This window comes from Plecotus auritus (assembly GCF_963455305.1).
Source record: "Plecotus auritus genome assembly, chromosome: 3".
Taxonomy (NCBI): domain Eukaryota; kingdom Metazoa; phylum Chordata; class Mammalia; order Chiroptera; family Vespertilionidae; genus Plecotus; species Plecotus auritus.
In genome coordinates, this window is record NC_137772.1 from 177,473,753 (window position 1) to 177,487,163 (window position 13,411).

At 55.4% G+C, this 13,411-nt stretch overlaps 1 protein-coding gene across 8 annotated transcripts in view; it reads left to right on the top strand.

Annotated features, from left to right (window-relative positions):
- Nucleotides 1-13,411, top strand: part of KMT2D (lysine methyltransferase 2D) — a 40,006-nt gene that overhangs the window by 10,281 nt on the left and 16,314 nt on the right. For 3 of the 8 annotated variants that reach the window (XM_080662958.1, XM_080662962.1, XM_080662963.1), the window contains exons 12-35: nucleotides 85-1,193; nucleotides 1,647-1,760; nucleotides 2,107-2,217; nucleotides 2,958-3,062; nucleotides 3,823-4,004; nucleotides 4,185-4,349; nucleotides 4,444-4,553; nucleotides 4,651-4,698; nucleotides 5,342-5,563; nucleotides 5,789-5,908; nucleotides 5,997-6,110; nucleotides 6,343-6,473; nucleotides 6,557-6,704; nucleotides 6,905-6,970; nucleotides 7,108-7,218; nucleotides 7,412-7,549; nucleotides 7,648-7,732; nucleotides 7,978-8,219; nucleotides 8,319-8,392; nucleotides 8,592-8,642; nucleotides 8,766-10,577; nucleotides 10,681-10,863; nucleotides 10,942-11,075; nucleotides 11,290-13,127. In XM_080662958.1, coding sequence (XP_080519084.1) covers nucleotides 85-1,193; nucleotides 1,647-1,760; nucleotides 2,107-2,217; nucleotides 2,958-3,062; nucleotides 3,823-4,004; nucleotides 4,185-4,349; nucleotides 4,444-4,553; nucleotides 4,651-4,698; nucleotides 5,342-5,563; nucleotides 5,789-5,908; nucleotides 5,997-6,110; nucleotides 6,343-6,473; nucleotides 6,557-6,704; nucleotides 6,905-6,970; nucleotides 7,108-7,218; nucleotides 7,412-7,549; nucleotides 7,648-7,732; nucleotides 7,978-8,219; nucleotides 8,319-8,392; nucleotides 8,592-8,642; nucleotides 8,766-10,577; nucleotides 10,681-10,863; nucleotides 10,942-11,075; nucleotides 11,290-13,127 — 7,413 coding nt within the window. The remainder of the gene's footprint in view (nucleotides 1-84; nucleotides 1,194-1,646; nucleotides 1,761-2,106; nucleotides 2,218-2,957; nucleotides 3,063-3,822; nucleotides 4,005-4,184; nucleotides 4,350-4,443; nucleotides 4,554-4,650; nucleotides 4,699-5,341; nucleotides 5,564-5,788; nucleotides 5,909-5,996; nucleotides 6,111-6,342; nucleotides 6,474-6,556; nucleotides 6,705-6,904; nucleotides 6,971-7,107; nucleotides 7,219-7,411; nucleotides 7,550-7,647; nucleotides 7,733-7,977; nucleotides 8,220-8,318; nucleotides 8,393-8,591; nucleotides 8,643-8,765; nucleotides 10,578-10,680; nucleotides 10,864-10,941; nucleotides 11,076-11,289; nucleotides 13,128-13,411) is intronic. The other 5 variants (XM_080662965.1, XM_080662964.1, XM_080662961.1 and 2 more) reach the window with 5 other exon arrangements.

Genomic DNA, 13,411 nt, shown 5'->3' on the forward strand with positions numbered 1-13,411 from the left:
GTTAGTATCCTCTTTCTCTGGGACAGTCTTGATTCTTTATGGCACATCTAATCTAAGAGCCTCCCTTTTTCTCTTTCGTTCCAGATCCACTTCCTCCTCCGCTCTCACCCATTATCACAGCTGTGGCCCCACCAGCCCTCTCTCCTTTGGGGGAGTTAGAGTACCCCTTTGGTGCCAAAGGGGACAGTGACCCTGAGTCACCATTAGCTGCCCCCATCCTAGAGACACCCATTAGCCCTCCACCGGAAGCTAACTGCACTGACCCCGAGCCTGTACCCCCTATGATCCTTCCCCCATCTCCAGGCTCCCCAATGGGACTGGCCTCTCCCATCCTGATGGAGCCCCTTCCCCCTCGGTGTTCTCCACTCCTCCAGCATCCCCTACCTCCCCAGAACTCCCCTCCTTCCCAGTGCTCTCCTCCTGCTCTGCCACTGTCCATTCCCTCCCCACTGAGTCCCATGGAGAAGGCAATGGAGGTCTCACATGAGGCTGAGCCACCTGGGATGGAGATTGAGAAAGCCCCAGAACCTGAATGCCCAGCCTTGGAGCCTAGCCCTACTAGTCCTCTCCCTTCCCCCATGGGGAACCTTTCCTGCCCTGCACCCAGCCCTGCCCCACCCCTGGAAGACTTCTCTGGCCTAGGGGAAGACACAGCCCCTCTGGATGGGACTGACACTCCTGATTCCCAGCCAGAGGCTGGACAGACCCCTGGCAGTTTGGCTAGTGAACTTAAGGGTTCCCCTGTGCTCCTGGACCCCGAGGAGCTGGCCCCTGTGACCCCTATGGAGGTCTATGGCCCAGAGTGCAAGCAGACAGGGCAGGGCTCACCCTGTGAAGAACAAGAGGAGCCACATGCACCAGTGGCCCCTACCCCACCTGTTCTCATCAAATCCGACATCGTTAATGAGATCTCCAATCTGAGCCAGGGCGATGCCAGTGCCAGTTTTCCTGGCTCAGAGCCCCTGCTGGGCTCTCCTGACCCCGAGGGGGGCGGCTCCTTGTCTATGGAGTTGGGGGTATCTACAGATGTTAGTCCAGCTCGAGATGAAGGCTCCCTTCGGCTCTGTACTGACTCTCTGCCAGAGACTGATGACTCGCTGTTGTGTGATAATGGGACAGCTATCAGTGGAGGCAAAGCCGAAGGGGACAAGGGGAAGCGGCGCAGCTCCCCAGCTCGTTCCCGCATCAAACAGGTGAGGGGCTATCCAGTCACTGGATGTGGTCAACTTCATGCTAATAATGTCAGAGGTACAATCCTGTGTCACTAATACCTTCCCACCTGGCTTATTGAATTCTAGAAGGTCAGAGCTCCTTTAGTCCACTCTTATTTTATTAAGGAGAATATTAATACATAGAGTGGGAAGTGACTTTCCCAGCTTCATGGTTACTCAGTAATAGAATCAACTAGAAACACAGGTCTTTAACACCAGTATTTTTGTCATTGTACCACTTGGCCACTTTTCTTGGGAGAAGAGCTACCTACCTGTTGCTGTCTGAGAGTTAGCTTTTCCCTTGCCCTGCTGGGTCTCCTGGCCTTTATTACCTGTTATGCTCTATCCATTAGTTTCTTCTCTTCCTTCCAAACCTGTGGACCCAGCACACTAGCCCTCAACTTCTCCCTGTTATTATCCACTTCCTTCACTCAGGGTCGCAGCAGTAGTTTCCCAGGAAGACGCCGGCCACGTGGAGGAGCACATGGAGGACGTGGGAGAGGACGGGCCCGGCTAAAATCAACCACTTCTTCCATTGAGACTCTGGTAGTAAGGAGAGGCTTCCCATCCCCCAAACATGCTTCAGCTGGCTATTTCAAGATTAAACACCCTTTAATCCTGTCAGTCCCCTGCACGCTCACCTGCCTGCCTGCTAGCCTAGGGCCTGTCTGGCTCTGTCTACTCCTTCTATCCACTTGGTCCCCAGGCTTCTCTGAAATCTCTGCCGTTGGGCTGAGGCCCAGTTTGGGAGCTGGGGTGTTCTTCTGCTTCTTAGTCTGACTCTGGCCTTCATTTAGCCAGGGGTTCATACCTCCTTACCCTAGCACCAAAGAGGAAAGCAGCTTAGTTGGCCCAGATTTAGCTGCCTCACATTCCACAACTCTCTGCCTATAAGGTTGCTGATATCGATAGCTCTCCCAGCAAGGAGGAAGAAGATGATGATGACGACACCATGCAAAATACTGTGGTTCTCTTCTCCAATACAGACAAGTTTGTCCTAATGCAGGTACCATATGTGACTGGCAGACTCACATTGGGTGTATGTGTTTACATGGGAGAGCAGATGCAGAAAACCGAAGACCTACTTCTCTACCCAGCTAATCAGAAAACTGAATCAGAATCACATTGTTCATTTGTTTTTCTATCCATCAGATTTCTCTTGAGTGTCACCTCTGAGCTTGGCACTGAACTAGGAGCTAGGGATATAGCAGTGAAAAGGCAGAAATGATTTCTGCCCTGTTGAAGGGAGCTTATGTATGTTCTCAACTGAATAATCCTGCAAAGCTTATAGAATACTGGCACATATGTTACTCTCTCAGCCTCACCAATCTTTACACATCTTCTCTTCTTTTTGTTTCTTACTTTTACCCATATCAGAATTTCAGGCTATTTTTTTTTAAATAAGTTTTTTTTTTTTTTAAATAAGTTTATTGATTTTTAGAGAGAGATGTGAGAGAGAAACATTGATCAGTTGGTTGCCTCCAGGGATCCAACCCACAACCTAGGTATATGCCCTGACTGGGAATCGAACTGGTGACCACTCAACCGCTGAGCCACACCAGCCAGGCAACACATCAAGCTAAGGAGGAACAGGGCCCCATGTTGGCTCACAGTGTCCTGAGGCCAGGGGTTGGGCTTTTGGTTCCCCGACTCCTTCCCTCAGATTAGAGTTGTAGTAGTTGCCAGGACTGAGTGGGAAAAGGAGACCTACCTAGTTGGACATTGGGTTTCTGTGTATTTCCCCAGGACATGTGTGTAGTATGTGGCAGCTTTGGCCGGGGAGCAGAGGGCCACCTCCTTGCCTGTTCTCAGTGTTCACAGTGCTATCACCCATACTGTGTCAACAGCAAGGTGAGTTCAGAGCCCAAGAGGCCTGGGTTGGGGATGGGGTCATTTATTTCTTAACCTAGGCCCCCACACTACTTAAAGTGGCCATTGGTCGTGAAAGTCATTCTTCAGTCACCAGTGATTATCAGACTCATCCTGGGGAAAAATACTTTGGAATTGGTAGTGGTCCTTATAATTTTTTGGTGGTAGACCATGAGTTGCTGGTATGATCCAATCCATCATAGAAACTATGAGAACTTTACTAGCAGAAAGCATGATATAGTCTGGAAATAAAATGTAAAGTGAAAATCATAAGCAAATGTCCACAAAGAGAAAGCAGTGTTTTTGACTCAAGCATAATCAGTCAGTTCATTGTTCATTTAGTCAGTCAGTTTGATATTCATTTAGAACTTGTCCACTGCTAACATTAACTTGCATTAGTAGCAGGTTTTAAATGTTCAAGAAAAATTGGAGGAAATACAACCTAATCCTACCCATAATCTTGTTGGGGACTTGGATAGTGAAAGGTTGCCAATCCATGCATAATGAGGCAGTGGCCAGGAGAGGCTGTTCTCTGAATAGCAGAGGTCCCTGGGAGCCTAAGTATAGAGTCACTACATATTTTTGAGGTGAGGGTGCTTTGCATAGCCTTTCTTTGCTCAAATGGAGGTCTGGCCTAGGCACTGGGGTCCTCCAGCCCCACCCATATAAGTTCCAACCTCCCCTAAGAAGTCTGCCCTCTCCTCTCCATCATACCCTGAGGAATTGCCATCTTCTGTACCAGATCACCAAGGTGATGCTGTTAAAGGGCTGGCGTTGTGTGGAGTGCATCGTGTGTGAGGTATGCGGCCAGGCCTCAGACCCCTCACGCCTGCTGCTCTGTGATGACTGTGACATTAGCTACCACACCTACTGCCTGGACCCCCCACTGCTCACCGTGCCCAAGGGCGGCTGGAAGTGCAAGTGGTAAGGAGACCTAGGATCTTGAGAGGGGCCTGGGCCTGAGATGTCAGAGTGGATGTGATGTTGAACACATGACAGGTTGGGTTTAGAAGACCAGGCTGGGTCATATGGTTCTCAGTGAGGGCACCTCTGGCTGCCTTGGGTAGCTTAGGTGCTGAGGGTCTATCTTTCTGCTCCCACCAGGTGTGTGTCTTGTATGCAGTGTGGGGCTGCCTCCCCTGGCTTCCACTGTGAATGGCAGAACAGTTACACACACTGCGGGCCCTGTGCCAGCCTGGTGACCTGCCCTATCTGTCATGCCCCATATGTGGAAGAGGACCTTCTGATCCAGTGCCGCCATTGTGAACGGTGAGGGTGCTCCTTTCCCCTGGTTTGGCTCCTGCTTCCCTATCCTCAGCTTTGCATTGTCTGGGTTTATCTCCTCATGTCTTCCTTCTTCCAGGTGGATGCATGCCGGCTGCGAGAGCCTCTTCACAGAGGATGATGTGGAGCAGGCAGCCGATGAGGGCTTTGACTGTGTCTCCTGCCAGCCTTACATAATTAAGCCTGCTGGTGAGTACCAGGTGCTGGGGAAGGGGAGGAGGAGTCAGGACTGGGTGCCTTGCTTTGGGACAGGGCCTCAAACCACCTTGGTTTGTCCTCTCCACAGCACCTGTTGCGCCTCCAGAGTTGGTGCCTATGAAGGTGAAAGAGCCAGGTGAAATTCTGAGTGCCGAAGCCAAGGAGAACTTAGACACTGTCTAGTCCAGCTCCACCCCCCTAACTTTATCTCATTTTAAGAGGAGGAAACTAAGAGCCAGAGAGATTGAGTAGCCTGCCCAAGGTCACCCACTAGGTTATTGACAAAGTTATGACTACAGCCAAGGCCTCTAGTTTCCCAGGCGAGTTCCTTCCACCAGGAAACAGGGCCTCTATACTACCCGAGTGTCATCTCCAGAGAGCACAGGACACTGCTCTGTTTCCTCAATGAAGGGGCTGGAGCCATCTCCTCCATCATGATGTAGGTGTTGCTCCTGGCATCCGGGACACTGTGTGCTGGCATTCAGCGAGTAGGGGCACTTCTAGCCCCTGACAGCTAGAGAATATATTTGGTGAACCTAGGGTTAATCAGGAGCAAAGTCAGGCTTCTGCAGTAGCAGCCTGAATCCTCCTAGGTCATTGATGGAGAATTAGAACTTTAGCTAGCAACCAGTGATGACCGGTCCTCTCCACCCTTCAGGCCACAGGCTGGACTTTGTCTGGTCTGTCTGTCTCTCACTGCTTTTGTCCCAGCTGGGGACTTAGGCCGAAACTTGGAGTTCTGGTTTCCATGGGGTCACATGCTCTTCCCCTTTGTGCAGAGCCCCAGTACTTTCGCTTCGAGGGTGTGTGGCTGACAGAAACTGGCATGGCTGTGCTGCGAAACCTTACCATGTCACCCCTACACAAGCGGCGCCAGCGGCGAGGACGGCTTGGCCTCCCAGGTGAGGCTGGGCTGGAAGGTTCCGAGGCCTCAGATGCCCTTGGCCCTGATGACAAGAAGGATGGGGACCTAGACACCGAAGAGCTGCTCAAGGGTGAAGGTAAGGCTGGGAAATCTGAGTGCCAAAGAAGCGGGAGCGTGCCTATGAGAGTTGGATGTTGGGAAGGAGCAGCATTGTCACTCCTGGTCATTCTCAAGCCACTGTTGGTCTTGTCCAATGGCTCTGGCAAGGCACTCGGCTCTCTGTTCTTGGGTGGCTGGATGACAACGTTAAAAAGGGCCCACACCTCTGCTCTGCCTCCATCTCCTCTGTTCAAATACACAGGTGGTGTGGAGCACATGGAGTGTGAAATTAAACTGGAGGGCCCCATCAGCCCTGATGTAGAGCCTGGCAAGGAGGAGACTGAGGAGAGCAAAAAACGCAAACGCAAACCCTATCGTCCTGGTGAGGCCCTGGGATGGGGAATGGGGTGGGAAGGGGTGGCTCACCCAGTCCCTAGTGGCTTTTCAACTTCAGCTCTGCCTCCTCTTAGGCATTGGTGGTTTCATGGTGCGACAACGGAAATCCCACACACGTGTGAAAAAGGGGCCTGCTGCACAGGCGGAGGTGTTGAGTGGGGATGGGCAGCCCGACGAGGGTGAGACGGGTGAGGGCTCCATTGGGGCCTGGGAGAAGGTGGGGATCACAGGACCTATAGGGCACTGCCAGGGAGGCCCGGGGTGGGGTGGGGGGGGGGAGGGTGGTCACTCAAAGGGCTGAGAGGGTGGTGGGTCCGGTTGCTTTTGGGGGAGAGAGTAGGCAAAAAGCATCCTCAGGCCAACTTGGGAGCAGCATGCTCAGTGTCCCTAGAGAATTTGACATTTCCCATCTGTCCCCAGTGATGCCTGCTGACCTGCCTGCAGAGGGCTCTGTGGAACAGAGCCCAGCAGATGCAGAAGAAAAGAAGAAGCAGCAGCGGCGAGGGCGCAAGAAGAGCAAACTAGAGGACATGTTTCCTGCTTACCTGCAGGTGGGCCTTAGGCTCTGAAGGGTGCAGGGAATTCTGCCTTACAGAACATGAAGAAGCCTATTTCTCCCTGCCTCTTCCCACAGGAGGCCTTCTTTGGGAAGGAGCTGTTGGACTTGAGCCGGAAGGCCCTTTTTGCAGTTGGGGTGGGCCGGCCAAGCTTTGCACTAGGAACCCCAAAAGCCAAGGGGGATGGAGGCTCAGATAGGAAGGAGCTCCCCACCTTACAGAAAGGTCAGTCATGTGGTGGTAAGGTGGTCTGAAGGGACCCAACTTTCCTCTGTGCTTAGGAGCTGGGAAATGAACTTGGTGGGGGAGGGGCTGGTCTCCAGGAATTGAGGGTAGGCCAAGGGACCTGGCCTGTGGAGCTGGAGACCCATTCTGGATGTCAGATGTGGGGCATCTCTGATTGAAATGGCGACTATTGCTTATAGGAGATGATGGTACAGAGGTTGCAGATGAAGAATCCCGTGGTGCTGAGGGCAAGGCTGATACACCAGGTGAGGCCTGCTGGGAGGACTTCGTCCTAGCTTGGTTTTGCCTCTGTGAAACTTTTCCATGTCTTCTGTGGTTCAGTTTGGTCAGTGTGGTGCCTCTATACTGGCCTTGGCTGATGGGTTTCTCCTGCTCATTGCAGGACCTGAGGATGGGGGCGTAAAGGCATCCCCAGTGCCCAGTGACCCCGAGAAGCCAGGAACCCCAGGAGAAGGGATGCTTAGCTCTGACTTAGACAGGATTCCTACAGAAGGTGAGGCTGTGACCCGCTCTCTTCATGTATAAAGGGTCCTTGGTGGGAGAAGGAGAAGGTCCTGCTTGTGAGACTCTCATTTATACAGTGCGGAGTCCTGGGCACCTGCCCCGGCCATGACTATTTGTAGATGTGTGGTGTCCCCTCAACTCCCCAGTCTCCCTCAGCAGCATCCTCCATCAATCCCTTATAGAACTGCCCAAGATAGAATCCAAGGACCTGCAGCAGCTCTTCAAGGACGTTCTGGGTTCTGAACGAGAGCAGCATCTGGGTTGTGGAACCCCTGGCCTAGATGGCAGCCGTACACCGCTGCAGAGGCCCTTTCTTCAAGGTGATATGGGTGGTTTGAAGACTAGTGGGCAGGTATGGCCAAGCTTGCCCCCAGGATGGGCCACTTGCTCCCTTTCTCTGATCCTGTGTCTCTTGTAGGTGGACTCCCTTTGGGCAATCTCCCCTCGAGCAGCCCAATGGACTCCTATCCAGGCCTCTGCCAGTCCCCATTCTTGGATTCTAGGTTGGTATGCTTAATCTTCATGGGCCGTCCCCATAGTCCCTTCCCTCCAGTTGGGCTCATGCCAAGGGAGGGAACCTTGGACCCCTGGGTGCTGCTGTAGTAATACTTCCCCCTTTTTCTCTCCACCTCCTTCTTAGTGGTCCTTCTCTGTTGGGGCAGGGTATTGGCCTGGGGCCTCTGGGCAGTTTGTCTGGGTTGGGGTGTGGCATCCCTGCCCCCTGTGACTCTCTGCCCCTGCGCCCCAGGGAGCGCGGGGGCTTCTTTAGCCCGGAACCAGGTGAACCAGACAGTCCCTGGACAGGCTCAGGGGGCACTACGCCCTCCACCCCCACCACCCCCACCACGGAGGGTGAGGGCGACGGGCTCTCCTATAACCAGCGGAGTCTTCAGCGCTGGGAGAAGGATGAGGAGTTGGGCCAACTCTCCACTATCTCGCCTGTGCTGTATGCCAACATTAACTTTCCCAATCTCAAGCAAGATTACCCAGGTACCTGTGGGACGAGGGCAAGGGAGACAACAACCTGGTAACATGGCAGGTGCAGGGGTCACCTGCCAAGTTTCCTAATGCAATCCCTCTGCCCTCCAGACTGGTCTAGCCGTTGCAAACAAATCATGAAGCTCTGGAGAAAAGTTCCAGCCGCTGACAAAGCCCCCTATCTGGTGAGATAGAAGGAAGCCTGCCTCAGCAGGACTGGGAACAGGGCGGGGGAGGTATTTGGGAGGAATTTCAGTTCTTTCCATTCCCCACTCCTAAAGCATCTGGGCCAGAAGGGATCAGCTTTTGGGTAGGGAATGTGAGGGATGGGGGCTGGGCATGAGGCTGAGCCCTAGGCCTAAGGCTGTGTCCTCCATCCTTTAGCAAAAGGCCAAAGATAACCGGGCGGCTCACCGCATCAACAAGGTGCAAAAGGTGAGTGGGGGCCCCACCAGGCTGCACCATTGATGTCTTGTAGCAGGTGGCCTCTGTTATGGTAGGGGGATGTAGGGCCTGTCCACAGCAGCCTGACTGCTCTGTGCCTGGTCTCCTCCGTAGCAGGCTGAGAGCCAGATCAACAAGCAGACCAAGGTGGGCGACATGGCCCGTAAGACTGACCGACCGGCCCTACATCTCCGCATTCCCCCCCAGCCAGGGGCACTGGGCAGTCCGCCCCCCGCTGCGGCCCCCACCATTTTCATTGGCAGCCCCACTACCGCCGCCGGCTTGTCTACCTCTGCGGACGGGTTCCTGAAGCCGCCGGCGGGCACGGTGCCTGGCCCCGACTCGCCCGGTGAGCTCTTCCTCAAGCTCCCACCCCAGGTGCCCGCCCAAGTGCCTTCGCAGGACCCCTTTGGACTGGCCCCTGCTTACGCTCTGGAGCCCCGCTTCCCCACGGCACCATCTACCTATCCTCCCTATCCTAGTCCGACTGGGGCTCCTGTGCAGCCCCCAACGCTGGGCACCTCATCTCGTCCTGGGACTGGCCAGCCAGGGGAATTCCACACTACCCCACCTGGCACCCCCCGACACCAGCCCTCCACACCTGACCCCTTCCTCAAACCCCGCTGCCCCTCATTGGACAACCTGGCTGTGCCTGAGAGCCCAGGGGTAGGGAGTGGCAAGGCTTCCGAGCCCCTGCTGTCACCCCCGCCTTTTGGGGAGTCCCGGAAAGCCCTGGAGGTGAAGAAGGAAGAGCTTGGGGCATCCTCTCCTAGCTATGGGCCTCCAAACCTGGGCTTTGTTGACTCACCCTCAGGCCCCCACCTGGGCAGCCTGGAGTTAAAGGCACCTGATGTCTTCAAAGCCCCCCTGACCCCTCGGGCATCTCAGGTAGAGCCCCAAAGCCCGGGCTTGGGCCTAAGGCCCCAGGAGCCATCCCCTGCCCAGGCTTTGGCCCCTTCTCCCCCCAGCCACTCAGATATCTTTCGCCCTGGCCCCTACCCTGACCCTTATGCTCAGCCCCCATTGACCCCTCGGCCCCAGCCCCCAGCCCCTGAGAGCTGCTGTGCCCTACCCCCTCGATCACTGCCCTCTGACCCTTTCTCCCGAGTGCCCGCTAGTCCCCAGTCCCAGTCCAGCTCCCAGTCCCCATTGACACCCCGTCCTTTGTCTGCTGAGGCTTTTTGTCCATCTCCTGTGACCCCTCGCTTCCAGTCACCTGACCCTTATTCCCGCCCACCCTCTCGCCCTCAGTCCCGTGACCCATTTGCCCCATTGCATAAGCCACCCCGACCCCAGCCCCCTGAAGTTGCCTTTAAGTCTGGGCCTCTAGCCCACACTCCACTGGGGGCTGGGGGCTTTCCAGCAGCCCTGCCCTCAGGGCCAGCAGGTGAGCTCCATGCCAAGGTCCCAAGTGGGCAGCCCCCAAATTTCGCCCGATCCCCTGGGACGGGTGCATTTGTGGGCACGCCCTCTCCCATGCGTTTCACTTTCCCTCAGGCAGTAGGGGAGCCCTCTTCCCTAAAGCCCCCTGTCCCTCAGCCTGGTCTCCCTCCACCCCATGGGATCAACAGCCATTTTGGGCCTGGCCCTACTTTGGGCAAGCCTCAAAGCACAAACTACTCAGTAGCCACAGGGAACTTCCACCCATCGGGTAGCCCTCTGGGACCCAGCAGCGGGTCCACAGGAGAGGGCTATGGGCTGTCCCCGCTACGCCCCCAATCAGTCCTACCACCACCTACACCCGATGGATCCCTCCCCTACCCACCCCATGGAGCCTCACAGCGGGCTGGCATCACCTCTCCAGTCGATAAGCGAGAAGACCCAGGAGCTGGAATGGCCAGCTCTTTGGCAGCACCTGAACTTCCAGGTACCCAGGACCCAGGTATCTCCAGCCTCAGCCAGACAGAGCTGGAGAAGCAACGGCAGGTGAGTTGACATCGTGGAGCTGACTCCCTCATACCTCCACTGTACCTGTGCCAGCCCTGTGGTTAGAGTACGATAGACTTACCCTTCTCTGTTCTCTGCACAGCGCCAGCGACTGCGAGAGCTGCTGATTCGGCAACAGATCCAGCGCAATACCCTGCGGCAGGAGAAGGAAACAGCTGCAGCAGCTGCAGGAGCAGTGGGGCCTCCAGGGAGCTGGGGTGCTGAGCCCAGCAACCCTGCCTTTGAGCAGCTGAGTCGAGGCCAGACCCCCTTTGCTGGGACCCAGGTAGGTAGGGTGGCAAGGTGTGGTGGGCCCAGGTTACTGAAGGTGGCCCCACCTTCATCTACCTCTTATCTCTCCTAGGATAAGAGTAGCCTTGGGCTGCCCTCAAACAAGCTGGGTGGCCCCATCCTAGGGCCAGGGGCTTTCCCAAGCGATGACCGACTCTCCCGGCCACCTCCACCAGCCACCCCTTCCTCTATGGATGTGAATAGCCGGTGAGGCTCCAGGGTTACTGGGGGCAAATCAAGGGAACAGACTTGACTACCTCTGTGTACTGCCTCTGACTTACCTGTCTCTCTAATTCTTCTCCCCTATTCCTTCCTTCTTGCCACATTAATTCTACCCTTCCCTACTGCCCTAGGCCCATGTTCTAATTCTTCTTCATCTTGATGTCTACTTCATCTTACTGACTACTGCATATTCTTCCAGGCAACTGGTGGGAGGCTCCCAAGCCTTCTATCAGCGAGCACCCTATCCTGGGTCCCTGCCCTTACAGCAGCAACAGCAACACCTCTGGCAGCAGCAGCAGCAAGCAACAGCAGCAAACTCCATGAGACTTGCCATGTCTACTCGCTTTTCATCAACTCCTGGGCCTGAACTTGGCCGCCAAAACCTAGGTTCCCCCTTGGCAGGACTTCCCACTCGCCTGCCTGGCCCTGGTGAACCAGTGCCTGGTCCAGCTGGTCCTGCCCAGTTCATTGAGTTGCGGCACAATGTACAAAAAGGACTAGGACCTGGGGGGCCTCCATTTCCTGGTCAGGGTCCCCCTCAGAGACCCCGTTTTTACCCTGTAAGTGAGGACTCCCACCGATTGGCTCCTGAAGGGCTTCGTGGTCTAACGGTATCAGGCCTTCCCCCACAGAAACCCTCAGCCCCGCTGGCCCCTGAACTGAACAACAGCCTCCATCCAGCACCCAACACCAAGGGTCCCACCCTGCCCCCTGGCTTGGAGCTGGTCAGCCGGCCCCCGTCGAGCACTGAGCTTGGCCGCCCCCCTCCTCTGGCCTTGGAAACTGGGAAATTACCCTGTGAGGACCCTGAGCTGGATGATGACTTTGATGCCCACAAGGCCCTGGAGGATGATGAGGAACTTGCTCACTTGGGCCTGGGTGTGGATGTGGCCAAGGGAGATGATGAACTGGGCACCCTGGAAAACCTGGAGACCAACGATCCCCACCTAGATGACCTGCTCAATGGAGATGAGTTTGACTTACTGGCCTATACTGACCCTGAGTTGGACACTGGAGACAAGAAGGACATCTTCAATGAGCACCTGAGGCTGGTGGAGTCAGCCAATGAAAAGGCTGAGCGGGAGGCCCTGTTGCGGGGGGTGGAGCCAGGACCCCTGGGCCCTGAGGAACGCCCTCCCCCTGCTGCTGATGCTTCTGAGCCCCGTCTGGCACCAGTGCTCCCTGAGGTGAAGCCCAAGGTGGAGGAGGGTGGACGCCACCCTTCCCCTTGCCAGTTCACCATCACCAACCCCAAGGTAGAGCCAGCACCTGCCACCACTTCCCTAGGCCTAGGACTGAAGCCAGGACAGAGTGTGATGGGCAGCCGGGACACACGGATGGGCACAGGACCCTTTTCCAGCAGTGGGCACACTGGAGCCACAGGAGGACCAGCAGCTCACCTGTTGACCCCTAACCCACTGAGTGGCCCAGGAGGGTCCTCTCTGCTGGAGAAGTTTGAATTAGAGAGTGGAGCCCTGACCTTGCCCGGTGGACATGCAGCATCTGGGGATGAGTTGGACAAGATGGAGAGCTCCCTGGTCGCCAGCGAGTTACCGCTGCTTATTGAAGACCTGCTGGAGCATGAGAAGAAGGAGCTGCAGAAGAAACAGCAGCTCTCAGCACAGCTGCAGCCGGCCCAGCAGCAACAGCAGCATTCTCTACTGTCCACACCAGGCCCTGCCCAGACCATGTCTTTGCCACATGAGGGCTCTTCTTCCACTTTGGCTGGGCCCCAACAACAGCTTGCCCTGGGACTTGGAGGTTCACGACAGCCAGGCTTGGCCCAACCATTGATGCCCACCCAGCCACCAGCTCATGCCCTTCAGCAGCGCCTGGCCCCATCCATGGCCATGGTGTCCAACCAAGGGCATATGATAAGTGGGCAGCATGGAGGGCAGGCAGGCTTGGTGTCTCAGCAGAGTCCACAGCCAGTGCTGGCACAGAAGCCCATGGGTACCATGCCACCTTCCATGTGCATGAAACCCCAACAGCTGGCGATGCAGCAGCAGCTGGCTAACAGCTTCTTCCCGGATACAGGTAACCTCAGCTGGGAGCACTAGTTTAGTTACTCAGGGGTGGTCACTGTCACCAACAAATGGGCACTGAGACTACAGACATAAGGTAATTCATAGTTAAGAGAGGTGGGACATAAATCTGACTAAATACCATACTAGTAGTGTAGGCAGAAGCACTGTAGCTTTTAAGAAGGGAGGAACAGTGCCTGGCACATAGCAGGCATTCAGATGTTTGAGAGAGGGAATGGGATGAATACATGAAGCCTGATTAGCAAAGGCTTTGTAGCTGTGGTAAGACCTAAGGAT